The following is a 27,041-nucleotide window of genomic DNA, read 5'->3' on the forward strand; positions in this document are numbered from 1 at the left end:
TCGCACCTAGATTAACTTCCAGAGACAACAGAAAACTAATCTGGAAGCATTCACTACACAATCTCACACATGTACCGACTGGGCCTGAGGTGCTAAGGGACAGATTATTAAAGATATTTAGGCACGTAAAGATGCAGATAGTCACTGGGATTTTCAGAAACACCTGACTGAAATCAAGTGCTTTTGAAAATCCCACTAGATGCCTCTGCATCTTTAGGCACCTAAATACCTTTAAATTCTGTCCCTAAGAGCCTGCAACTCCCATCTGAAGTTGGGATGGGTTCAGTCCCCAGATTTGCAGCAGTTTCCTGCAGCATGTTAAATGGCATATATTTTTGGAACATTTCTGTTAAGTTTGAAATATGTTCAGAACTGTAACATTAATATTGCAAAAACACTATTTGCATTGAAATTAAAAACTTTCATGCTAAGTGAAACCCTATGACAGTGAAATGAACAGATTTGAACAGAAGGATCTATTATAGCTTTCTTCCCTGTGCTCAGCAGCCAGAGCTCACAGTTTGCAAAGACTCAGGGTCACATTCTGACAGCAGTTAAATCAGGTTTAATTAGGGCTGTCAAACGATTAAAAATTAACTGCGATTAATCGCACTGTTGAAGAATAATAGAATACTATTTATTTAAATATTTTTGGATGTTTTCTCATTTTCAAATATATTTATTTCAATTACCACACAGAATATAAAGTGTACAGTGCTCATTTTATATTATTATTTTTATTACAAATATTTGCATAGTAAAAATCAAAATAAATAGTATTTTTCAATTCACCTAATGCAAATAATGTAGTGCAATCTCTTTATCGTGAAAGTTGAACTTACAAATGTAGAATTATGTACAAAAAACTTACTGCACTCAAAAATAAAACAATGTAAAACTTCAGAGCCTACAAGTCCACTCAGTCCTACTTCTTGTTCAGACAAAGTTTGTTTACATTTGCAGGAGATAATGCTGCCTGCTTCTTGCTTACAATGTCACCTGAAAGTGAGAACAGGCATTCGAATGGCACTGTTGTAGCCAGCGTCGCAAGATATTTACGTGCCAGACGTGCTAAAGATTCATATGTCCCTTCATGCTTCAACCACCATTCCAGAGGACATGCATCCATGCCAATGAAGGGTTTATGCACATTGGTTTCTACATGCAATTTTGGTTACTTGACAGAGCCACTAATTCAGGACAGGATAGTCTGTGGCACTTGGAATCACCACCTGTGGAGCATCTGCTCTGGGAAGGCAATCTCATATTAGACAATGCTTAGACATGGGGCATGCAGCAGAAGCTTCAAGATAAAGAATGAAAGCCCTAGGAGGCATTACAACCCCCTCAGTACATGCAGGGAGACAACAGCAAAGGAAAGCAGGCAGCCAAGGTACCACACCCATAGCAAGAAGCATTTGTTGTGGGAGACAGCCTGAGCAGGTAAAGGAGAAGTGCCATGTACTAGGAGAGCATTGCAAGGAATGGGGCGAGATGAACCATTTTAGCAAGGCATGCAGGAGCACAGGAAGTCTCAGAAGGATTCAATCAGATTTGTACAAGAGGGGAATGGCATACCAGACAGTGGTGATGACACCATGACTCTCTTCTTGAGTCTGAGAGCATATTAGGTTCAGGAAAGCAACAAGGGACAATAGCAACTTCCGCGCATGCATCGGTCGTAAAAGGGAAATGCCATGTGCGGGGCTTCCTACAGTGTGATTCCTCAGGGTGAACTGGACTCGAACACACCCCTTACAAAGAGCAAATACAATTTAATAATGTACAGTAAGAGCATAACGCAGCCTGTAGGAAAATGTGACTTAGTAACTATCCCAAAATATAAGAGATGGTACCCACTGACGTTTGTGGTGATGGCATGTAAGCACATACAAGGGAATACAGCCATGGATCTGATAAGCCATGGATCTGATCAGGGTACAGCATCAGAATTTTACAGCTGCAGCGCAAGAAGCAAAAGGAGTCTCATGGACAACAGAGACCATTCCAGAAGCATATGGGGATGTTTTCAAAGGTGACACGTGCCTCAAAGGAAAGCTGCAACTGGAAGTAGGCCCCAGAGTGGAATCTGTGCTTACCACAAAGGAAAATTCCAGTGGCACTATGTAATCCAGTATACAAGGAGCTCAAAAGTTGGCAGAGCAGGGGTATATCAGCTTCTGTAGAGGCCAATATAGCCTGGGTAAGCAGCATAGGGGTGATAAAGAAGCCAAGAGGCAAACTGTACATCAGCATAGACCCAAAGCCACTGAACCAGGCAAGTAAAGATGTCACTATCCATTGCCAACAATTGATGACATCTTGATAGAACTCTCCAAAGCCAGAATCTTTACAATCTGTAATCTTTGTAGTTTTGGCACATAAGCTTGGATAAACAGTCAAGAATGATGATAATCTTTGCAACCCAACTTGGTTGGTACAGATGGCTGTGCATGCCAATGCACATAAGCTTATCACCAGAGATGTTCCAGAGAAATTTCACCTAAGTGCTGGACGCATTGCCTGGGATGAAAATAATTGCAGAACAGATCTTCATTGTAGGCAAAGGGAGCAATGATACAGAAATTGAATGAGACCATGACAGAAAACTACAAGCTTTTCTTCAGTGATGTAGAGACAAGAACATAAGACTCAACCCAGAAAAAAATGTGACTCAAACAGTGTGAGATGACATACACTGGATATCTGCTTACAGGAGAGGGACTAAAAGCAGAATCCTACAAGATCAAGGCAGTCAGAGCTATGCCAGCTCCAGTGGATGTGAAACGGATATGGCACTTTATTGGAATGACAAATTTTCTGTCCAAGTTCTATCCATACCTGGCTGCAGAAGAAGAACCCATACATCAGCTCACAATGCAGGATGTTGACTAATGCTCAGAGGTACCCAATAGTAAACATTTGACGTGCTGAAACAAATGATAACAGATGCCCCTGTCCTGAAGTACCACCAGCCAGAAGAAACATTGACACTCCAGTGTAATACCTCTGAGAAAGAACTGGGTATAGTTTTTTGCAGGAGCAGCCAACAGAGCCCTGTCAGAGACTGAACAGGGACATGTCCAATTAGAAAAAGAACTTCTGGCTATTGTATTTGGAGTCCAGCAATTCCATTAGTACATCTATGGCAACTCAATAATAGTGCAATCAGACCACACTCCCCTAGAGACAATCATAGCAAAGCCTCTTCTTAGTGCTCCAGAGAGATTGCAGCACATGTTGATTCAACTTCAGCACTACCAGACAGAGATCAGATACTGTTCAGAATGACTACTTAGTGGACATCGAGGCATATATACCCAGCGTCAGTGAGTTGGGAGAGGGGAATTAGGACACTAAAACCATTAACATGCTGCACTATCTCCCCAGTTTCAACAGCAAAGCTGATAGAAATCAAAGAGGCTACAGAAAAGGACATCCCAACCACAGGCAGTCAAGACTGCGATACTAACAGGGAGGCCAGAAGACAAAAGCCAAGTACCAGTCGGAGCAGAACAACATTTTCAGATTGAAGATGAGATGAGTGTGCAGGGTGGAATTATATTTCAAGGGCAGAGAGCTATTGTCCCTTCCTCATTATGTAATGATGTCATACAAAAAATACACATCTCACACCTGGGCATTGACAGCTGTCTTAAGCAGGCCCAAGAGTGTGTTTACTGGCCGGGAACATATACACAACTACACTTCTTGATAGTAGGGCATGACACCTGCTTGTCATATGAGAGCTGTCCACCCAATCATGGGGAAAGGGGGGAGCAGACTTATTCACCTTCAATGAAAAGCGATACTTGATTACTATAGACTGCTATTCAAATTTTTGGGAGGTCAATGCCTTTCCTGATACAAAAAATAAGGTGGTGATTGGCAAACTGAAGGCCCGCTTTGTGAGATATGGCATTCTGGACACAGACCCCCAATTCTGGACACAGACCCCACAGACCCCTGACAACAGACCCCAATTTGCCTCAGAAAAATTCAAGGAATTTGCAAGAAAATGGGAGTTGAAGCACCACACCTCCTCCCCAGCCAAGGTGGAATCAGCTATGAAAACAGCTAAGAGACTGTTACACAAGACTATGCCTTGTGATTCAGATCCTCAGCATTCTGGTACATAGGAATACCCCAACAAAGGGGTGCCAAAACAGTCCAGCACAGGCAATGATGGGGAGAAGGACAAAACTCCGCTACCAGTCAGGGCCGCCCAGAGGATTCAGGGGGTCTTCAGCAGCTCGGGTCCTTCCGCTCTGGGTCTTCGGGGCACTTCGCCGAAGACATGGAGCGGAAGAACCCCCGCCGCCAAATTGCCGCCGAAGACCCGGAGCGGAAGAAGCAGTGGTGGGTCTTCGGGGGTGGGTCCTTCACTCCAGGTATGTTCGGCGGCACTGAAGGACCCGCCGCCAAAGTGCCGCCAAAAATTCTCCTGGGGAACCCTGAAAACTCTCCTGGGGGCCCCTGAAAACTCTCATGGTGGCCCCTGTGGGCCCAGGGCAAATTGCCCCACTTGCCCACCTCTCTGGGCAGCCCTGGTACCAGTGAAAGGAGACCTGTTCCAGCCTGAAGTATAGAGATAACATTGAGAGGAGATGGCCAACAATCAGAAAAAGCAGCACTAGAGTACAATAGGTCAGCTAAGAACCTACCAGCCCTGGAGACAGGCATTCCTGTGGGGATCCACCCACTAGAGAGACACCAGAAGGAATGGGCTAAAGGATCTGCAAGGGGTGCAGTGGGATTCACATCATATGAGGTGACTTCAGAAGAGAGACAAGTGACAGACTCAAGGAGCTCAAGCTATTTAGCTTAACAAAGAGAAGGTTAAGGGGTGACTTGATAACAGTCTATAAATACCTACACAGGGAACAAATATTTAATAATGAGCTCTTCAATCTAGCAGAGAAAGGTAAAACACAATCCAATGACCAGAAGTTGAAGATAGATAAATTCAGACTGGAAATAAGGCATACATTTTTAACAGTGAGAGTAATTACCCAGTGGAACAATTTATCACAGGTGGTTGTGGATTCTTCACCACTGACAATTTTTAAATCAAGATTGGATGTTCTTCTAAAAGAAGTAGGAATTATTTTGAGGGAATTCTATGGCCTGTGCTGTATGATCACAATTTTCCCTTCTGGCCTTAGAATCTATACATTCAAAGGAACAGGAAGCACTTATGAACCAGCAGCCCAGAGAGAGCCTACAGAGATACAGCGGTTATCACAGAACAGAGAGACGGAAAACCACCGGAAAGGAGGAGACTGCAAAGACAGATCGTTTGCCAGACTTGGAGTCAGTGAGACAGAGCTAGGTCACTCCCGGTATGGTGACATGTTGAGGAGACCTAACTATTTGGAAGACTATGAAACCATCTGAATCGGTGGTAAAGAGGAGACTTCAACTCAGATATGTGTTAGCAACCTCTGTCCGAAAGAACATGTGTGGGGCTCTGGGCACAAGCTACGTTTTTAATGTTTATATAAAATGTTTATAAAACAGGGAAGATGTATCATGATCAGTGGAAATGGAGTCAGAGGGCCCAGGTTTCCTGCAGTGACTTTTATCAAGGGAACACCAGGAAAACAGGGAATGCAAGGAGCTGGACTAGAAGCAATGCAGCCACATGGACAGAGCAGTGAACAGGGTTTAATAAAGTTCTACTTGTTCAATTTAACCTTCATTCAGCTTCATTCTTTGCTAATAAAACATGTCTGCTGGCTCTCTTCAAGAGGTGAATTTCACCTAAGGGAGCACAAGGACTACCACACTGTGTCTGGTCCCTCACTGGATGCACAAGTGGCAAGGAGACTCCTTGTGCCCTTTTCTTCTCTGGGCATAAACAAGCTCTAAGTGAATGGACAGTGTCAGTACAAGGAGGACTTAAGGCTATGTTAGCATTATAAGTACAGGATATGGTACTATTCAGTTCAATAAAATGCTGTCCTCGATAATGCAAAACCACGGACCCTGCAGTCCTTATTCAGTCCTTCATTTGGCCCATTCCAACAAGTCAACAAGATTTTTGTCTATTTCAGGACTGCACAATGAGGTCTTAACATGGACAGTATGCACCTATACCAGCATATGCTAAATCAGACAGTATAGTGCAATATCTTTGCACATCACAGTATACAGGTTATACTTTCTGACATCATTTTGTCTTTTTGACAAGAATGTTAGCGACCAAGAAAACAGCCACTCATATATTCAATATCAGATCAAAACAGTGCACATGGCACAAAGCTCTTCATGGCAATTCAAATCCCACACCGATTTTTGGAATATAATTTTTAGGAACATAAGTCATTCATTTCCTAGATAGCATGTTTTCCAGTTCCTTGGCTGAATGCTTTGGTAACTATGGAACTGAGACACAGCATATGTTTGCTGATTGGGTAACTATTCTCTCTCTGTTGACTGATTCAAACAGACAATGCAGTGAACAAACAGCCAGGCATGTTATAAAGTTGTTAGGAAAATGATATACATTAAACCCGAGTTAAGGAAGGAAGGATGGATTGTAAAGGTAGAAGAGTTAGATTATTTTTTACCGCATACTCTTATTGGTATTGTAGCAGCTCAACAAAAGCAGGATATCCCACCAAATAATTTTTACAGTTGCTAGCTATTAGAGACTGAATTCAACGCGCTGGTGTTTGAAAATAAACTGAAAACTTTCAATATTGCAGACAGAATAGCAATGGCAAATTTATCGTTACCTTTCTGAGGGTCAATAACAAAGTTTCCCTTTTGATTCCCTGCTACAATGTCATAAGTCACACCATCACCATCAGGGTCTATAGCACTGACTGCAGCAATCAACGTATTTGGGCCTGCATCTTCAGAAACAAAACTCCTGTAGCTGTTAAAAAGAATTGTAGTGAGAAATTACAACATATGATGAAAAAGTCAAATTAAAATATATGTACAACTGAATGTATGTTTTAGAGCAGCATTTGTTGACTGTTTAAATGTAATGTAGAGGTTTATAGTTTAATGAATAATGCAATTAAGCTGATGAGATATTCTACCTTGTTAACCAGTGAAACAATAAAAGTTGGACATCAAATCAATCAATCAACAGACTCTTTCTGCTTTTCCCTTTAGTGGATTTCCCTTGCAAACTTCTAGGAAAAAGAAAGTTTACCTTCAACAAGGATTTGAGTGAAATGTGGGTTTCACCATTTTATCTACACACACACAGAACAAATGGAGAATGGACATATGAATGTCAGGTTATAATGTACCACACATTATACATGGGACCAGGGTACAGGGGTCATCATCATAGTTTATCACTCCAAAACCACAACCAAGACCTGGTGTCATCACTTATCTCAAACAGCTCCTCGGGAGTGCAAGATGTTGACAGAGGGAACTGTACCAGGCTGTGTCCAAGTGTTTGTCTAGGCTCTCCACATTCACATTTGGGGTTATCCCTCAACTTCCACTTGGTGAAATTATCACCAGTTTTTCCCATCCGAGCTCTCACTCAGTTTAGAGTACACTAGGATTTTTGTTCAAAATACAAAAAACAAAAAGAAAAGAAAAAACCAACAACCCATCCCAAACCGCTAAACTATGAGTAAACGAAAAGCAGTAGCTCCACCACTCTTGGAAAGGATATCCTGTCCTGCTATCTGCCCACACAGCCAGCTCTGATCAACCCTGGCTATCTCTGACCCACCCTCCACCTTTCAGACAATTAGTACTCACGGAAGCTCCAGCATGCAGTAAGGATTGTGGTATCCATTAGGATTCTGGCCAGCACTTGTGCAGGGCAGGAAGGGGGGAGCAGGGATAGGAATAGTCTCCAAGGGATAGGAATAGTCTTCCCTGTAATAATGTGAGTTCTCACTTCTAGTTGATACGTTTTCTCCCACTAACATAAAGTATGTTACAAATGTAAGTTATCTAGCATGTGTAGAGTAAAGAATTCTTTCAGATGGAGCAGTGATTGGAACCTATACAGACATAGTACTTGTTCACTTTGAGACTGATGATGAAGTCCTGCAAAACTTCCCAATAAGAATTTTTAGGAAATAAAATATTTTTTTATAAAATTTACAAGCTTGAACTTTTTGCACTACAGATTAATGACTCATTCTTGTTCCTGCTTATATTAATGGAAATTTTGTCAGCAGCTTATCTCATGAGATTTCTGACATATTGGGATACATCCAGAAAAAAGACTTCTTCTAGTTTTGGATCTGACCCAAAACCAGGACTCCTGAAGAGCATTTGGATACAGGAATTCAAATATTAAAAATAAAAACTCAGGGAGGGAGATGTTGGATATGAGGCACCATTTCAGGTCGATCTCCATTTTAAAAAAATCTAATTTTGTTGCTACCATTTGAAGTAGCTATCCTACAAAGAATGATGACTCACAGGACCAAATTCTGTAGGAATGTCTAAGGATGTATAAGTTGGACTCAGACCCCATTAGTCTTACTTCCTCTGATTTGCCAACGTGTGAGTGAATGTAAAAGATTCTGTGTTGGTATGATTTATATGGTGAGGAGCTGGAAGAAGATATAAGGAAGGGGAAGCTTACTTTAGCATACATGCTTTTATATGCTACTCTTCATTTCTTTTCTTGCTTCACTTGTCTCTTCTGGACATGATGTGTGAATTACACCAGCTTAGATTTACTACCAAATTCAGAGGTGATAAGTAAGGGTGAGTATAGTCTAAGTGTGTTTAAGTGAGCAAGTCTAAATTTAAATCAACCTATGGAATTCTAAACTGGTAGGACATATATGCTGAAAGAACCAGAAGAAGGTTCAAGACTAACTCGGACTATTCAGATTCATCAATGAAGAATGTTTCCCACAATCTTTTGAAATCATCTCTAAATTCTGTGGTTAGGAACCAAACTTAAGGACTCATTTTACTGGGAGTATGAAATTTATGAGCTAAATCCTTGTGTAGTGTAAATCAGCGCAAGTCCACTCATTTCAATGAAGCTATGCCTATTTAAACCAGGTGAAGGGCTGGCCCTCTGAGCATGTCTCAGTTCCTGTGATAACTTAGGGATGTCAAGATGTAAAAAGATAAGAACAATATTTTCATAGTTTTAAAAACGTCTTATATATTTACATTGTTTGAGAAAACTCGGGTGCTTCATCATTCATGTTTGAAACGCGGATTCTAACAGTTGCTGTCCCAGTCTTTGGCTCTTCTCCTTTATCTACAGCCATAATTATAAATTCATAAAGATGGCTGGGCTGCTCATAGTCCAACTGTGTTGCTGGGAAGATAGTACCATGTGAAGAAATGCTAAAATCTGGACTCAAAGTGTAATATAATATTTCAGCGTTTTCTTCTGAATCACAGTCGCTGGCTGTCACTATTAAAACAGAAGAAAAAGACAACTCCTAGATTAAGGTCTAAGGATTAAAATGATAAAAACTTTAATACACAAATTAATGAATGACATAAAATAACAGTAATAACATTTATTTTAACATGTGGTGCTTGAAATATCTTTTTAAGTAGTATAGGATATAGCATATTTCATACTGATTAACTATGGTTTGAACACAAGCTGTAAAAAAAGCACATTTTTTACTTCAACACTCAATATTTATATCTACAAGTAATCCTTCAGAGTAAGGCATTCAATTGCTTGGCTACTTCCACCCATTGTTATGCCTTTGTCTGCTAAATAGCCCTCTACTATCAAAAGTCTTCTTCCTATGTAGGTACTTATATTCTCATGCCCAGCTGATTTGCACCACTCACCCAAATTTACTTTGTCCCCAACAGGCTTGCCTCCTGCAAACACATGATTAGCTTCATATACAAGAGTGGTCGTACAGAGTTCAATTAGACTACTCAAGTATAAAATTAAATATGCTCTTAAATACACAATCTAAAGTAACACATTACTAGATTATAAATTTCATTTCCCATTCAAGAGATCGGTTTTCAATTATCTAATAATTTGCTATTTTAACCTGTGTATACTTTTCAAATCATAGGAAAACTTAACTGAAGGAATAGCCTTAAACACAAATGCAATTGTTTATTTTGATGTAAATCTGCTTTTCTTCCAGACTCTGCCCTTATTTATATAAATACTTTGATTTTTTTTTTTGCCATTTCATGCATTACACAGAACTGCATAATTTAAAAGTGAGTTATTTGGTTATTTGGCAAAATTTTGCTCCCCTCACTCACCTAAACCCAAATGCATACACGCAAAAGGCCCTGAATACAGGAGAACTGGTGTAGTTCAGTGGAATGGGATGGGGAGGATACAGCATGTGGACAGCCCACAGAGGCTCTGTGCACCATGGAGCTGTGTTCCATGAGGATTCCCTCTGTCCCAGTGCACAGGGTGGTTTCAAAGGTGCACAGAAGAGATGGGTTGATGGACTCACAACTTCTGACCATCTCCATCCTTCAGAAACAGAGACAGCAGCTGCTGGGCTACTGCAACTCTGAGGATGTAATAGCAGCCACAGCATCTGCACTGCCACTTCATAATCCTACAGAAAAGATTTGTTTCCTTCTTTTCTCCTCCCTCTCCCAGCTTCTTTCAGCTGTGCACAGGGCAGAGGAGTTTATGCTTGTGAACCAATTCTGCAAGGTGCCAAGTACCTCCTCAAAGCTTTTGCGCATCCCACCCTAGAACTGACGGCTTGGTGCTTCAGAGGGAAAATTCTAATTAGCAGCAGAAAACAATTCTCGTACTGACTGTAGTGAATAGATTTTAAAGTGCTAACCTTGCAGAAGTACAGTTGTCATGGGAACTGTTTCAGGAACATTGTCTTTGCTGTAGATTGACTGCTGGAATTCTGGGGCACAATCATTCTCATCTGTGATTACAACCAAAACCTGAATGGAAGAAATGAGAGCATTAAGTAGTATCAAAGAGGATCAGAGCCATGTCTTCACTGGTATAGATATATCTGATGCAAGGATTTTCCAAAAATAATCATCTTAGAGGATTTCAGAAGCTATAGCCCATAGGAAAAGCCATTTTTTTAGATTGTTCATTTCCTGCTGAGAACTGTCTTTATGTTAGACAGAAATTCTTAAGTAGTCACAACTGTCATATCCAAAAATTCTTCTACTGCAAGATTTTTCCATTTTTTCCTCATGGACATTGACTGCTATTTTCCTATTTAATTACAGGGCCAATGGATTCTCCGTTTTCTTAGCATTCTTTTTCACTAATGCATCTTGCAATACATTTTTATTATTTCTACCATTGTAAATACTAAAGCAACTTTCTGCCAAGCATATTACACTTTTAACAGTATAAATTTGCTGAGACCAGATTTTTAACTCAAAGACACTGGTGTAAATCAGGAGGTAAAAATATGGACTAGAGGTCAAATTCTGACTCCTAATGGTATTATAAAATGTTTTCATTCCCCTAAAACAAATATTATGGGTTTAATTCTCCTCTAACTTAGACCAATGCAAATCAGGAGTACCTCCACAGAAGCCAATGAAGCTACACCAGTGTAAAGAGATTGTAAGAAAAATTAGAATCACACACTATGTATTCACAAAGCCACCTCATTGTCCTCTTTCAAATACTATCTTAAAACTCTTCTCTGCTGAGATGCCTATAAAACAATCAACAAAGGTTATCAGCAGACTGTATGCTCAGACCTCTGCTTACCATGCTGGCCAATGTCATCTCATTGTTTCCTTGTGTTCCCCTGTCTTTTTATTGTGTCCCCGTTGTCTCGCATCTTATACTTGTAATTGTAAGCTCTTTGGGGCAGAGAATGTGTCTTTGTTACATGACTGTACAGTGCTTAGCACAAGTTCCTGGTCTCTAATAAATAAATAATATATGTACACTTCTGCTATATCTGTATTTCAATGATTTTTTCACCTTTAGAAAGACTTTTAAGAGTACTGTGACTTGATGTCTTGTAGATACAATATATGCATTAAAAATTACCATTCCTTCATTACTTATATGATTGTTCCCCATTCTTTAAGATAAAAATCATTCTGTGTTCATATTCTCTGCTTTTTAAATGAAAATGCTGTAGAATATACACCATGCTCTGTACGCCAGTTTAGAACAAGGATACTGGCATCACTTCTGGACCGGTGATATTTCTTCCCCTCTGAGCAGGCAAGGGCTGGGCATTGTGCAGAGTCAGTAAACTCATCTCCTGAAGAGGAAGGAAGCATCTTACATGAATGGATCATTTCAGGAGCAGCATTAATGGGCTCTTGCCTCAACCAGAGACAAGGACACAACACAAAGACTAGGAGTACAGTGGGACAGAATGTGAGGTAGAAAGGAGGGGATGGGAACTAAAGCGATGAAGAATCTGGAAGAACCTGAATAAAGTGCAGGAAAATCATGGCTGTCCTGATCAAAGCAGAAGGATGTGGTGTTACCTCAGCTACACTGCTAAACTGCTCTTGGCTTTCTGTTGCTCCGATCAGAAGCAAGTATTGGTGCTGGTCACTCTCATAATCCACACTTCGAGTCAAGCTGATCTCTCCTGTCGCCTGACGGATGCTGAACAGGCCACTAGGATTAGTTAGCAAATTGTAGCTCAGGGAATTGTTTTGATATGACAAAGCAGAGACTGTAAGAAATCTGGATCAAAATGAAAAGCAAAAAGCGAAGAGAAAAGACATCAGCACAAAATTACCATTTTCCTCTCTGATGTTCTTATCCACAAAAATAAACCTCTTATATTTATTTTCCCTAATATTGTGATGTTGAGTATTAGAATTCTGAAATACCAGAATATGGCAAAAATGCAATAAATTGCAAACCCAGTCCTGCATGCCTGATGTAAGCAAAACTAGTAGTAAATGAGGATTGTATCTCAAGACTACAGGACTGGATGCTATTTTTATAAATTGCTCCTCAGACCTGCTATCTTGAGGCAAAACAGGTAAAAGCTAGAACCTTGGGAATATGATATACTAAGGATTAAAAATCCATCCAGGCTATAAAGGGAGGATTTTGTTTTAGTTTTAACTGAATTTGCTTAGTCTGCCATGACAACATGTTGCAATGATTTTCAGTTACGGAAATAAAGTTAAATCAAGAGTCAAAGGATTTAGCCTTATAAGGAAACAGTTAATTTCCTGTCCTGATCAGAGGATCTTAATGTTTGAAGAGCTAGCTGCTACAAAAGGAAAAAGCAGGTCAGTAATACAGTATATTTAAGATATAAGGCCATATGAAGGACCTTAAAAGATAAAAGTGAGATTCTTTAAATCTGCTATCCTGTTTCCAATAAAATCGATGGGGGTCATGTACTGACTTCACTGGGAAAGGGACAGAGTCAAAGTAGCACGCTACTTCACTCACTCATAGTGAGCTACTAGTGGCCCATATCAGTTTTTTAAATAGGGGCCAATATATTTATATGGGAGAACCTTCAAAGTTCAATTCCTTTAAAATAAATACCCAGAACTGTGGATCTGAACTTTATTAGTATTTTGAAAACCTCTTGATTTGCAAAACTAAGTAATGTTGTCTTACAACATTTTCAAAAAAATTTATTCTCAATTTGACCTCTTTTGTTGGTGCATGCTGTCAGTGCTGATCGTGTTGAGGTTTGTGACCATCTTTAACTTTGTAGATATTTAATACAATTTTAAAAGAAGAAAAATTACAAAAGAAACATTTTGAGTATTTCAAATAGAAAATACATCCCTCAGCCATTTGTTGCCTGATCATGCAAGGTGCTAAGAGCCTTGTGAAAGAAGATTCCCCCAAGCTCCAAGGAAGAGCAGGATCAGGCCCTTGATTTGCATGAGATGGCAAATAAAAACATTATACCTTTTAATAAATTATTAATGATTCCATTGCAAATACGTTACTAAGGTGGTGGGTATGGTTTGGTTCTAATCCTATAGAAAGTGCAATTGCTCTCTTAGACTGGGACAAATGCTTTTTGATAATGCCGAGAGCACATCCACTTGTTTTCAGTGCTCCCATTTCAGCATGCAATAGCTTTAATGCTTTTATATACACCAAATGTTGGTGTGCAAATGCAATTACATGCCCAGTTATTTGTGTATTTGCCAATTTGCCAAACACATAGGCACAGTGTTTTCTGTTCCTTTAAGATATAGGCATTCAGAAGTGGGTCCTTATGAGTTTCATAATCATTCTCTGTGAGCAATATTTATACAGTCTTTTCCAGTTTGGATTTTTGTACCATTCATAGCACAGAAATCATCCCATGAGGATTTGCAGAGATTGATACATCTCAGTTTATATGAGTACTTTCTTCCTGAATACTTGCATACTGCTGGCAATGACTTCTTTCAGAAGATCTGATATTGTGGTTGAAATTTTGAGGTATTGCCAAAGGTTGTGATAGGTCATATCTTGTTTGTTTTATTTATTATTTGTATTACTATAGCACCTAGCAGCCCTAATCATGGACCAGGACCTCATTGTGCTAGACCAGGGATCAGCAACTTTTGGCACATGGCCTGCCAGAGTAAGCCCCCTGGCGGGCCAGGCCAGTTTGTTTACTTGCTGCGTCCACAGGTCCGGCCGATAGTGGCTCCCACTGGCCGCGGTTTGCCACTCCCGGCCAATGGGGACTGCGGGATGCGGTGGCCAGCACAGCCCTTAGCCTGCGCCGCTTCCCACAGCCCCCATTGGCCTGGGACGGCGAACCGCGACCAGTGGGAGCTGCGATCGGCCGAACCTGTGGATGCAGCAAGTAAACAAACTGGCCCGGTCTGCCAGTGGGCTTACTCTGCGCAAATTATGATGTCAGAATTTTTGGTGATATGTACACTGGCATGATAAGACAACAGAATGGAAAATCAAATGACCAAGCTTTGTGGTATCTTCATTTTTGCCCAGTAAGGAAAGCAGCATTCACAGCCTTTTGCTTTTTCTGGTTTTCATGTGAGGAACTTGTCACTTTTCCAAACATCAACACAGATCCTGAACTGGAAGAATACATAAAGAATATTTTCCCTTCTTGTTTAATGCTTCTAATTTGTCTTTGAGGTCATTTTTAAAAATAGACACAACCAGTTTCTCCTATCTATTATTACTAACATCCTTTACAAATATGAACATCTCATTCTTCACCACTACTTTTCCACATAAAATGATGACTACACAACAAATCAAACTATATCTATCTTAGATACTCCTTTCTCCAGGATAACTAATAGCCATTCATCATATCTGTTTGCAAACTGCAAATAACGTGAAGGCTTCTGGGTGATGATATCAAGGTTAAGCTAGTAGTCTGCGCTATAACCCCTGCTATTAACTGGTACTAGTATGACTTTTAACTGGTACTTACGATTTTCCTTGGAGCGTGTTTTCAGGAACATAAGCAATATATGATATGTTGGTAAATTGTGGTGGTCGAAGCCCCGCAATCACAGAAACAGAAGCAGGAGACCCTTTATTACCAAGTTTATCCACTGCTAACACAGTCATTAGGTATTCCCTGTCCTTCACTAGTGGCAAACCTGTTGTTTTAATCCAACCACTGTCCTTCTCGACCTCAAATCTGTCTTCTCCACCTAAGCAGAAATATAAACCCAGAGACTGTTGTCAGGAAAATTTTGACTGGAGTAAAATTGGGAGAAAAACTCCCACTAGAACCTGCCATATGGAAAAACATGCATGGCTACCCCAGAGAAACCAATTCATCGCTGGGGATGGGCAGTGCTGCTAGAGCCCTGTGCTAAAGGTGGCCAGTTTTAAACTATTGCTGGAGTTTCCTGAGAGCCCCTCCAGTAGATGAGAGGTTATCAGTGAGTCTGTACTTCAAGCTCACTTTGTGCTTCAGGAGATCCACAGGATGAGTTCTGTCAGAAGGACATGGGGGTGGAGAGGAAGAAGCCAGGGTAGTGATTCTGTGTATGTGTACGTGCGTGTACATATCCTTTTAATTTACCTTCCAAGAGAAAGTATTCTACAGCTCCATGGACCCCTTCATCTCCATCCACAGCAAGAAGCTTATACACGTTAGTACCTGCTGCAGCTTTAGGAGATACCACGGCCAAGAACGGGAAAGGATCCATCGCCCATTCAGGTGCATTGTCATTCACATCTGTCACAGTAAGTTCTAAACGCAGCAAGTACCATTCCTTTCCTGATGGTTAATGGACAAACAAAGGATTAGTTAGCACACTAACTATAAGCACTGAAAATAGCTGGGATATAGTATTATTCCTAAATATTGTTTCTATGGGATCCAGTTTAATAGAAAAAATTACTTTTGTAGGCCCCAATCTGCAACTGAGAGCATGCAGATGGACTCCTGTACCTGTGAGTAGAGACACTGACTTCAGTGGGGCTCCATCAGGACACAACAGTCAGCCCAAATGCTGTCAACTGCAGGATCAGGTTCATTATATTCTGTCAATACGACTTATTAGAACGGGTCAAAAAAATGACTTTTCTAAGGAAATTTTTTGTAAAAATTTTTCAAGAAACATTTTCTGCCTTTTTCATTGACAGAGAAATTGGAAATTTTAAAAAATTTGAAATGTCTACAAAAATTTCTCTGCATTTTTGATCAGCTCTACTATCCTTATTGATGTTATCAGTTGACAACTTCAGTGAAAGACTTATCAGATTTTTACCTTTTATGACAATCAAATAGATTGTTTCAAAACCAAAAATAGAACCCTTTTAATTCTTCTCTAATCCATAAAGAAAAGATAGATAATTAACAAGTGGGTATGCACGAGCTATACCTCTGTCACCATTAACCCAGCCAATGAAAGCATTAGAACTCTTGAAATAGTGACTCACACCAGCACTCAGATGGTCAGAAAAGAGTGACAAAAAAGGGAAAATATTTTCTGATATAAGAAACTCTTCTTAACTTTTCAGTGCCTGAACCAGGGGTAAGGGCTCAAAAGTAAAAGTTAGAGATGACAAAATGGGAAAATACTCTTTGTGAAAAATTCTTTTGAATACTAAGAGGTAGCGCTAGAATCCCAGCTCAAAGGAAAGCAGAGCAGAACTCCTCCACTAATTATTGATAAACTGCTGAATAAATCCATACATTCTTGTAACTTATAAATACTTGCCCTAGATATTTCTATTCCTAAATGTTTCCTTATTATTGTTACCAACAGCAACCAGCTCCATGTAGAAATAGACTTACTGAATATACATTACAACTCTTAACCATCTTCAGTGATTCAAAGTTTACACTAAGCAGTGTTAAATAGAGCTGCTTTCTTCTCAGGAGATTATAAATCCACTTCTTGGACTGACGGATGACTAGATGTACCCAGATCTTGAAAAAAATGTGGCCAGCACCTACCAGCCTGAGGAGTATTACTACTTGCCAGGCTGAAATACACCAGCACCAAGAGCAATACCACTCTATAGCCCCCTCCCCATCCTACTCTGTCTTCCTTTCTCTGGGGATCCCCACGGCTTGGGCCTAAAGCCTTTGGTCTCGCAGCAGCTGAACTTTGTGCCCCAATAAATGCTGCCCCAATAAATCAATGAATGCTGGGCCTTCACCCCACTAAAGAAATAATTCGGTGTCTCCCACAATATATTAATGGTGGGCCAACTCACCCCCATATAAAATAATATATGCAGGACCCTCTTCCACAGTGAGTTAGTGGTGGGAAGCCATTTAACCCCAATAAATTTGTCCAGTTTCACACACACAGCCCTATTCAGGGGTGGCTAGATGTGAGATCTCCCTCCTCCAGGGACATACCTGAGCCCACCAAAAAAACGGAGCAGTGGACTAAGGAGCAAGGAGATCCCAACCAGCCTGAAGACTATCAGCAGTTATCCCTATGCCTGCTATTCTAGCCAATGGGAGCAGTACAGGGGAAGGTTCCCAGACCACACCATTCACCTAAACAGAGCTGAAGCGGGAAATTCTTCTGCAACCTGCCGCCAAAAGCTGTGTGTGTGTGGCCCCACTTGACCCCGCAAAGAGCTTTGTATTGGGGGATCTCTGCCACCCCCATCCCAGAAGAGCCCAATGATACATTGTAAAAACAGCTCTCTGCTGATGTGACACAGTAGCATTGGTGGGGACTAGGGTTGCCAACCGTCTAATCACAAAAACCCAGACACACTTGCTCCACCCCCTGCCCCGCCCCAGAGACCCCAACCCTGCCCCTTCTCCAAAGCCCGACCCTGCTCACTCCATCCCCCCTCCCTCTGTTGCTTGCTCTCCCCCACTCTCACTCACTTTCACTGGGCTGGGGCAGGGGGTTGAAGTGCAGGAGGGGGTGCAGGCTCTGGGCTGGGGCCAAGGGGGTTGGAGGTGGGAGGGGGCTCTGGGCAGAGCCTGGGGCAGGGGGTTGGGGTGCAGGAGGGGGTGTGGGCTTTGGGATGGGGCTCAGGGCTAGGGCAGGGGATTGGGGTGCAGGCTCTGGGAGGGAGTTTGGGTGCAGGAGGGGGCTCAGGGCTGGGACAGGAGCTGGGGGTGCAGGAGGGGATTTGGGGTGCTGGCTCCGAGAGGGGGCTCAGGGCTGGGGCAGGGGATTGGGATGTGGGAGGGGGTGAAGGGTGCGGGCTCCAGCCGGGTGGTGCTTACCTCGGGCGGCTCCTGGGCACCATCCCCTGCCCTGGCCCCGCGCCACTCCCAGAAGTGGCCAGCACATCCCTGCAGCCTCTGGGGGCGGAAGCAAGAGGCTCCATGAGTTGCCCCTGCCTGCAGGCACTGCATCTGCAGCTTTCATTGGCCGCAGTTCCTGGCCAATGGGAGCTGCTGAGTCGGTGCTTGGGGTGGGGGCAGAGCGCAGAGACTCCCATGCTCCCCCCCAGGGGCCACAGGGACATGCCGGCTGCTTCTGGGAGTGGCGCAGAGCCAGGACAGATGGGAGCCTGCCTTAGCCGCACTACACCACTGGACTTTAGCAGCCTAAAATCTCCCGGTTTGGCTTCAGTAGCCTCCAGGAAATAGGGCGTGATTCCGGGAGACTCCCAGAAAAACTGGGGTGGTGGGTTGGCAACCTTAGTGGGGACTTCTACACACAAGCAGCTCTCAGCTAGGATGGCTGCCCCATCCCCATCCAAGGGCTTCCTGACCTAAGGGATGAAGGAAGTTGCTCTTCTCCCATGGCACCCTACTCCTGAGAGTGGCAGCCACCTTTACATAAGTGGCCTGTACCCCTGTCCTCCTCTCCCTGACCAGCTGCAGCTGCTCCTACCCTACTAGGATGATCAGGGGAATGGAGGACCTTTCTCATGAGAGGAGACTGGAAGAGTTTAGCCTGTTTAATCTCACAAAAAGAAAGGAGATATGACTGCTCTCTATAAATACATTGGAGGTAAATACCAGGGAGGGTGAAAAGCTGTTTAAGCTAAAGGACAATATTGGCACAAAAACAAATGGATATAAACTGGCCACGTACAAATTAAGGCTTGAAATTAGAAGAAGGTTTCTAACTAACAGAGGGGTGAGGTTCTGGAACCCCAATAGAAGTTGTGGGAGCAAATAACTCAATTAGTTTTGAGAGAACTGGACAGATTTCTGAGTGCTACAGTATGATGGGGTTGCTCGTAATGGTAAGAGGCAGGACGCAACAGCCCTGGGGCTCACTTCCGGTTTATATTAGGGCTGTCAATTAATCACAGTTAACTCATGTGATTAACTCAAAAAAATTAATCGTGATTAATTAATCGTGGTTTTAATCACACTGTTAAACAATAGAATACCAATTGATATTTATTAAATATTTTGGATGTTTTTCTACATTTTCATATATATTGATTTCAGTTACAACACAAAATACAAAGTGTACAGTGCTCACTTTATATTATTTTTATTACAAAAATATTTGCACCTTAAAAATGATAAAATAAATAGTGGTTTTCAATTCACCTCATACAAGTACTGTAGTGCAATCTCTTTATCATGAAAGTGCAACTTACAAATGTAGTTTCTTTGTTACATAACTGCACTCAAAACCAAAACAATGTAAAACTTCAGACCCTACAAGTCTAAGAGAAACAAGTTTGTTTACATTTATGGGAGATAATGCTACCGGCTTCTTATTTACAATGTCACCTGAAAGTGAGAACAGATGTTCACAGCACTTTTCTAGCTGGCACTGCAAGGTATTTACATGCCAGATATGCTAAACATTTGTATGCCCCTTCATGCTTTGGCCACCATTCCAGAGGACTTGCTTCCATGCTGATGACGCTCATTAAAAAAAGAATGTGTTAATTAAATTTGTGACTGAACTTCTTGGGGGAGAATTGTATGTCTCCTGCTCTGTGTTTTACCTACATTCTGCCATATATTTCATATTATAACAGTTTTGAATGATGACCCAGCATGTTGTTCGTTTTAAGAAAACTTTCACTGCAGATTTGACAAAACGCAAAGAAGGTACCAATGTGAGATTTCTAAAGATAGCTACAGCACTTGACCCAAGAATCTGAAGTGCCTTCCAAAATCTGAGAGTGATGAGGTGTGGAGCATGCTTTCAGACATCTTAAAAGAGCAACTCTCCGATGCGGAAACTACAGAACCCGAACCACCAAAAAGGAAAATCAACCTTCTGCTGGTGGCATCTGACTCAGATGATGAAAATGAACCTGTGTCAGTCCACACTGCTTTGGATTGTTATCGAGCAGAACCTGTCATAAGCATGGACGCATGTCCTCTGGAATTGTGGTTGAAGCATGAAGGGACGTATGAATCTTTAGCGCATCTGGCACGTAAATATTTTGCGATGCCTGCTACAACAGTGCCATGTGAATGCCTGTTCTCACTTTCAGGTGACGTAAACAGTAAGAAGGCAGCACTATCTCCTGCAAATGTAAACAAACTTGATTGGCTGATCAAGAAGTAGGACTGAGTGGACTTGCAGGCTCTAAAATTTTACACTGTTTTATTTTAATGCAGATTTTTTTACATAATTCTACATTTGTAAGTTCAACTTTCATGATAAAGAGATTGCACTACAGTACTTGTGTTAGGTGAACTGAACAATACTTTTTCTTTTGATTTTTTACAGTGCAAATATTTTTAATCAAAAATAAATATAAAGTGAGCACTGAACACTTTGTATTCTATGTTGTAATTGAAATCAATAGATTTGGAAATGTAGAAAACATCCAAAAATATTTAAATAAATGGTATTCTATTATTGTTTAACAGTGCGACTAATTGTGCGATTAATTGTGATTCATTTTTTTAATCATGCAACAGCTCTAGTTTATATCTTACGTTCCAAGAGCTCATGCTTCGGATGGCCACCGGCAGCTGTTGGGAAGAGATTTTTTTCTCCCAATGCATTCTGGGAAGTTTTTAAATCTCTTTCTTCTGATGCATCAAGGATGGCCACAGCTGGAGATTGGACAGTGGACATGGAGGAACAGGACTCTGAGGTGACCCCGTGCACTATCTTCCTCAGGTGCTTGGCTGGCTGGTTCTTACTCCCATGCTTAGTGTCTAACTGATCACCACATGTGGGGTTCAGAAGGAATTCCCCCCCAGGTCAGATTGGCAGTGACCTTGGGGATTTTTTGCCTTCCTCTCCAGCATGTGAGTGTGGGTGATTTGCAGGATCATCTGGGTATATCTCACTTAAAAATTTCCCTGCCAGTGCAGAGGCCTCGAGCACTGGTGTACCTCGGTCCCTCCTATTCTCTGCCTATGCATATAACAGTCTAGTCTCCTCTTGTTTTCATTTACTTTAGTCTTATTTCAGTTGATGGGTTTAGTGTGCAGGTACTGGGTGGTGTTGGTGGCCTGTCATATACAGGAGGTCAGACTAGAAGATAAGGTGGTCCCTTCTGGCCTTAAACCCTGTGACATACTCCTACAACAGTACTTATGCCACACTCATTAAGATATTGAGGCTCACTGCATCAGTTCACACTCAGTTGCCATTTGGAAAGTTATCTTCACAATCAGGATGGCTAGAAATACATATTTTTAATAAAATCTTATTTTCTGTAGAAGTTGCTAGAACTTGCCCAGAAATTAATTATTCCTGCTTGTCCTGGTTGAATAGATTCACCAAGCCCTGCTTGTATCAAATAATAAGAAGTATTTTACAGTCATATACATTTATTAACAGGAGTATTCCCTTTAGCTAAACTAATAAAACTATTCTTTAGCTGTTTTGCAAGAGATTAACTCTGAATTTTCGATCTAGTTCCAGACCCTTTATCTTTCAGTTCTTTTCTGAATTCTGAAATGCTAGTAAACAGAGAAGCTATGGGCCCAAACGAAAGCTCACATTGTATAACAGGATCACTGCAGGAGGAAGTATATGTTGTCAGAACACTATACATAACAAACATGGGTTACATTTATATGGGTATTGTTATTAAATTAAATGCCAATTACTCTGATTGGCGACAAACTACTACCACATGTTTCATAAATAATCCAGCAAGGAAACCAGGTTGCTTTACAGATATGCAAATGACTTTTTAGGAATGCTGTGGCTGCTGCGATCTCTTCACGTTCACCACTAAGCATATCTAACTCTGACATGAGATGCAGTAAGGATGGACAGTAGATCAGCCAACAAAAGCAGAAAGAGATATAGGGTCCAAATTTTCCTTTCACTTACACTGGTTCAAATCTGGAGTAACTCTACTAAAGTTATTGGGGCTCCACTGGTGTACATGAAAGGAAAATCAGGTCTATGAGCTATTTTCTCCCACAATATATTCACATAAGTCCTAGTAACAAGAAACTATACCTCAGAGATAAAAGTTATATATTCGTATATGCAGAGCAAGACATGAACCCAAAGCAGACCACAGCATACATCTAAAAATGGTCTGTTAATATTTTACCTGGTAATTTCAGAATATTTTTCTGCAATTTTTTTTAAATTTAGCTTTGCAAGAAATGGGTCAACACCCCTATAAATGATATGGGGCACCTTTAAAAGTACTTTACTTAGTAAAGCTAAAATAACCATCAATCAAGTCTAAACTAAGTATTTAGTGCTCTAAATATAAAGTGTTACCAAATTCTCTAATCTTATAAACAGCGTTATCTCACTGAGGCAGAATATTATCCCAGCAACGTCTGCCACTTCAGTTAGGACAACAGCATTCATTCTTTCTCCTTCTCTCTGTCGGCTGCAATGTTACATCCCACTCCAAAAAGTACAGAGTTTCTGACTCTACAATAAATGGCTTATGTCTGAATTATGCGTTTTATTGATATCCCTTCCTTTACTCAGCAGCACTAATACATCTTGCACATCATATATTAAAGACTATTGCAAACTTTTCAGAGCTTTTCATAATTAGTAAGCTCTGTCTGATGGCAAGTGGCATATTTAGCACACCCTATCATAATCTGCAATCTATAAACAACCAGTAAGTAGATTGTAGGAAAGAAAATTCCTTGATGCTGTGATTAACAATGTCAAATTTAAGTTTCTTAGTAATAGCTTCCAGAGTCTTAACCCACCATGACCTTTGAGTACTTTCTAGCCTTTCCAAGAGAACTCCCTCTATGTAAAAATAAGTGTTCTGTTGCTGGGTCTCACAGAACATAGTGGGACAAGTTCTTCTCTCAGTTAAACCTATAAAACCAAACTGGCTTTTATAAGTGTAACCGAGGAAAAAGAGTTTTCTTTCCAAAGAGCAATGAAAGTTGAGGTGAAGAAAACTTGTTAATTCTGTGCAGTTCTTTATCGTCATCCTCTGTATTTACAAAGGCAGATGACAGAAGGGTTCAGATTCCTGACAGAAAACTAATTTGTCTCTTTTATTGTCTATATTATGCATCTATATTCACGTTTTAGCTGAAAAATAAATTATCTCAGTTATCATATATGAATCTGATATTAAATTGCTTATGGAGCCAAAGCTCCCAACTATACAAGATATATAGCCCAAATTAAATCAGTTAATGGTACACACAAAAATGTGAAACTCAAGTTTAGGTGAGAATACTATAATCTAGCCATAACAACCCTAGCTGAGAGCCTGGATGGATTCCTGACCATAGCTGAGGAAAGTTCTGTGGAGAGAGTCACAGGTCCTTCCTCTTTGGCTTGGAGCCACTGTTGAGGCACATACCACAAGAAGCATCCAGAAGGAGTGCAAGGGAAAGTGTTCAGAGAGTAGGAAGTAGAAGGGAAACAAGCGTTGATAATATTATTTCCCATGCCCACGGTGGTTAAATGGAACTGATGGGTTTCAAAGAGGAGAATGAGTACTTGTGGCTGTAGCTCACAAAAGCTTATGCTCAAATAAATTTGTTACTCTCTAAGGTGCCACAAGTACTCCTTTTCTTTTTGCGGATACAGACTAACACAGCTGCTACTCTGAAAAGAGGAGAATGTTTGAGAAGCTGTTGCACAGAGTGATAGAGTCCAAAAGTTCCAAGGCAGCCAGCCAGAGAGACCTTGGGAAAAAGGGGAAGATGCAGCTTGTGTGTTCAGCTGTGACAAAGAGTTAAGGGGGGGGGGGCACAATACTCAGGGGAATTCATTGAATAAACATTTCTGAGTAAGGGTGATAAAAGAGGATTAGAGTGTGCTAGCATAGCTCAAAAATCCTCACGAAAAGGCTGCCTAGGCAGATAAGGAAGATCTTATCTGCCTGGGCAGATGTTTGGGAAGATCCAACATCAGACTTCTCCCACATAACCCACCAGACAGGTGGAATCACTTACCTGTCAAAACAGGTCAGAAGTCTTTCCCACCTCCTGTAAGCTCTCACAAGTTTGTAAGTACTCCATGGTCAGCTTAGTTTTCTCAGGCAGACTGCAGGCTCAAAATAGCAGTCACTAAATTAGAGGCTGGGTTAAGACCCTTTGAAAATCTGGATCTGGAATGGCAAGATCTAGTTTAGATTGCCACCTTGTTAATCCTGTTCAAGGAGTACAGGTTATTGGTTTATCACCAGTCTCTCTCTGGGCTCTGGAAAACAATACCCTATTGTAACTTGTTAACCCTATATATTCCAAGTTCTTCTCACTGCAGATAGATTTCTGGTTCTTACCACACGTGCTTGTAAACTCAATAAAAAAAAAACACTGAAAAATGCCAACTCTCTTCACCAGACAGGAAGAAACAAACACAGATACAAATTCTCCTCCTAGCTATCAGTCACTGATTATCAGCTCTTTGAATATTGATGTACAGTACTTGGTACATATTTTCTGCAGATAAATATATTTCAGCATCAAAAGAAGCTGTGGAAATCTAGATCAGAACTGACATCAGCCCTAGCAAACCCTATTAATCAGAAACTAGGAAGCCTCAGAAATTTTCCTCCAGGTTCTTGTGTTTTTAATAGTTCAGAGGCTATTTAATATCTTCAAAAGATCAAAGCTTTCAACAATATCTTGGCAAACTCTGAAGTATTTGAATACCTCAGGAACTTTGATGGGATAATCAATATAAATCACAATGCTGACAAATCAAGAGACGCATCCGTGCACTGACATCAAATGTCTCTCTTGACCAATATATCAGCTGCCTGACCCTGTAAGACCCTTTGATTAACTTCATCTTCCTATATCAACCAAGGACACCCTGGTTCAGCATGAAAAAAGTACCAAATATGCCCTCATAGTCTGACATGATTTGACTTTGAGATGATTGCAGGTGTCAGACAATTAAGATAATGATAATACTACCACCAGGGAAGTTTTGCCTTGATCATGCACCATCTATTGTAGAAAGAACTGTTGCAGAGATACTGTACAGGATTGCACTTTTCTGCATGGAGACCTACAAATATGACCTGACATTGTAGAAACAATTTCACAGTATCCAGTGAAGCATAATCAGACAAGGACTTGCCAAAGGATAGTGAAAGTGATGAAAAGACTGACATGGACAATAATGTGTAATGCATGTATGTGTGGCAAGACAACACATTAAGAAATTTCCACATATATATGCATAAACCGACTGTAAAAAGCATGTCGGCACATATATTTAGTGAATATAGTGACTATTTACAACTAGTTCAATTTTGTTCATTGTAATTGTCCTAACTTGGATATATCTTAAAAATACAAGACAGATGCCTTAATATCTTAATTTTAACTTACACATGTTTACATTCACATATCTTCGTTGTTTTCATGAAGATCACAACTTATGCTGTAACTGACAGGCCTTTACCTGATTTTAAACAAAATGGAAGTAATCAAACATTCATTTTCTTACCCAGTGCTTGAGAATACATTATCATTTACAAAACTAACCTCTACTTAAAGATGGTAAAAGGAAATTTTGAAAGAGAGAGAGAGAGAACCAGTTTACATGTGCAATATTTCTTCTGGTTTGCAGAAGAAATAATACATAAATAATCATCAACTTAAGACAATCTGTTCACATGTTAGTAACTGGCACTTAGTTTAGTCATGTCCAATCATGCAAATATATATATGCCTCACTGTAAGTGAAACACATGTGGATTGGAGCCTTATAATAGTTATTTACACACACACACACACACACACACGTAAACTGTGCTCAAAGAGTGAAAATCATCCCACTACAGAGGTCCTCCGCAAGCAATCTAAACAGGGTTGAATTCCGTCCATTCTGCAAAATATTGAGAAAGGAGAAATTATCTCAATATTAAGCATTTCTTACTGAGTGGTAGCATATAGACTTCCAAACTAGAAGATTTGCAAACATCTAATATAGTAGTACCACATCCCCAGAATATTGTCTAAATGAAAGAACGTAAAATTAAATAGTTACACGCATCTAGTTTATTCATTTCACCGATTTCTACTGTGTAAGTAAAAACAAACAAAAAACAAAAAAAATTTACATGAAGGGGAAGACCCAAAACCAGAAAACAGAGCAGAATAAACAGCTTATTTGCAACAGATTCTGTATGCTTAAAACCAAAAAATAAGGAGTAACATCATTGCACAGAGGTGTATTGATAACATTACAGTGGAACCTGAGTAATAAAAAAAAATGAATATACTTATTTAAAAAGCAGTATTATTTTAACACTTTCCAGCCAAAATGACATAATTATCCTAAAATACTTTCATTTGACCAGAAATAAAGCTTTTCTTCATTATATATATATTTTTCTTATCTATTTAAATTATTAAAAAATAGATGCTGTG

General features: G+C 40.5%; 1 protein-coding gene across 1 annotated transcript in view; it reads right to left on the reverse strand.

The window, feature by feature from the left end:
- LOC125620707 (neural-cadherin-like) overlaps positions 1-27,041 on the reverse strand; it is a 106,244-nt gene that overhangs the window by 54,415 nt on the left and 24,788 nt on the right. The window contains exons 2-7 of the mRNA XM_048816763.2: positions 15,909-16,106; positions 15,306-15,531; positions 12,403-12,607; positions 10,755-10,866; positions 9,124-9,373; positions 6,741-6,883 (exon numbers count right to left, since the gene is read on the reverse strand). Coding sequence (XP_048672720.2) covers positions 6,741-6,883; positions 9,124-9,373; positions 10,755-10,866; positions 12,403-12,607; positions 15,306-15,531; positions 15,909-16,106 — 1,134 coding nt within the window. The remainder of the gene's footprint in view (positions 1-6,740; positions 6,884-9,123; positions 9,374-10,754; positions 10,867-12,402; positions 12,608-15,305; positions 15,532-15,908; positions 16,107-27,041) is intronic.

The sequence above is a fragment of the Caretta caretta genome, chromosome 12, assembly GCF_965140235.1.
Source record: "Caretta caretta isolate rCarCar2 chromosome 12, rCarCar1.hap1, whole genome shotgun sequence".
NCBI classification, from domain to species: Eukaryota; Metazoa; Chordata; order Testudines; family Cheloniidae; genus Caretta; species Caretta caretta.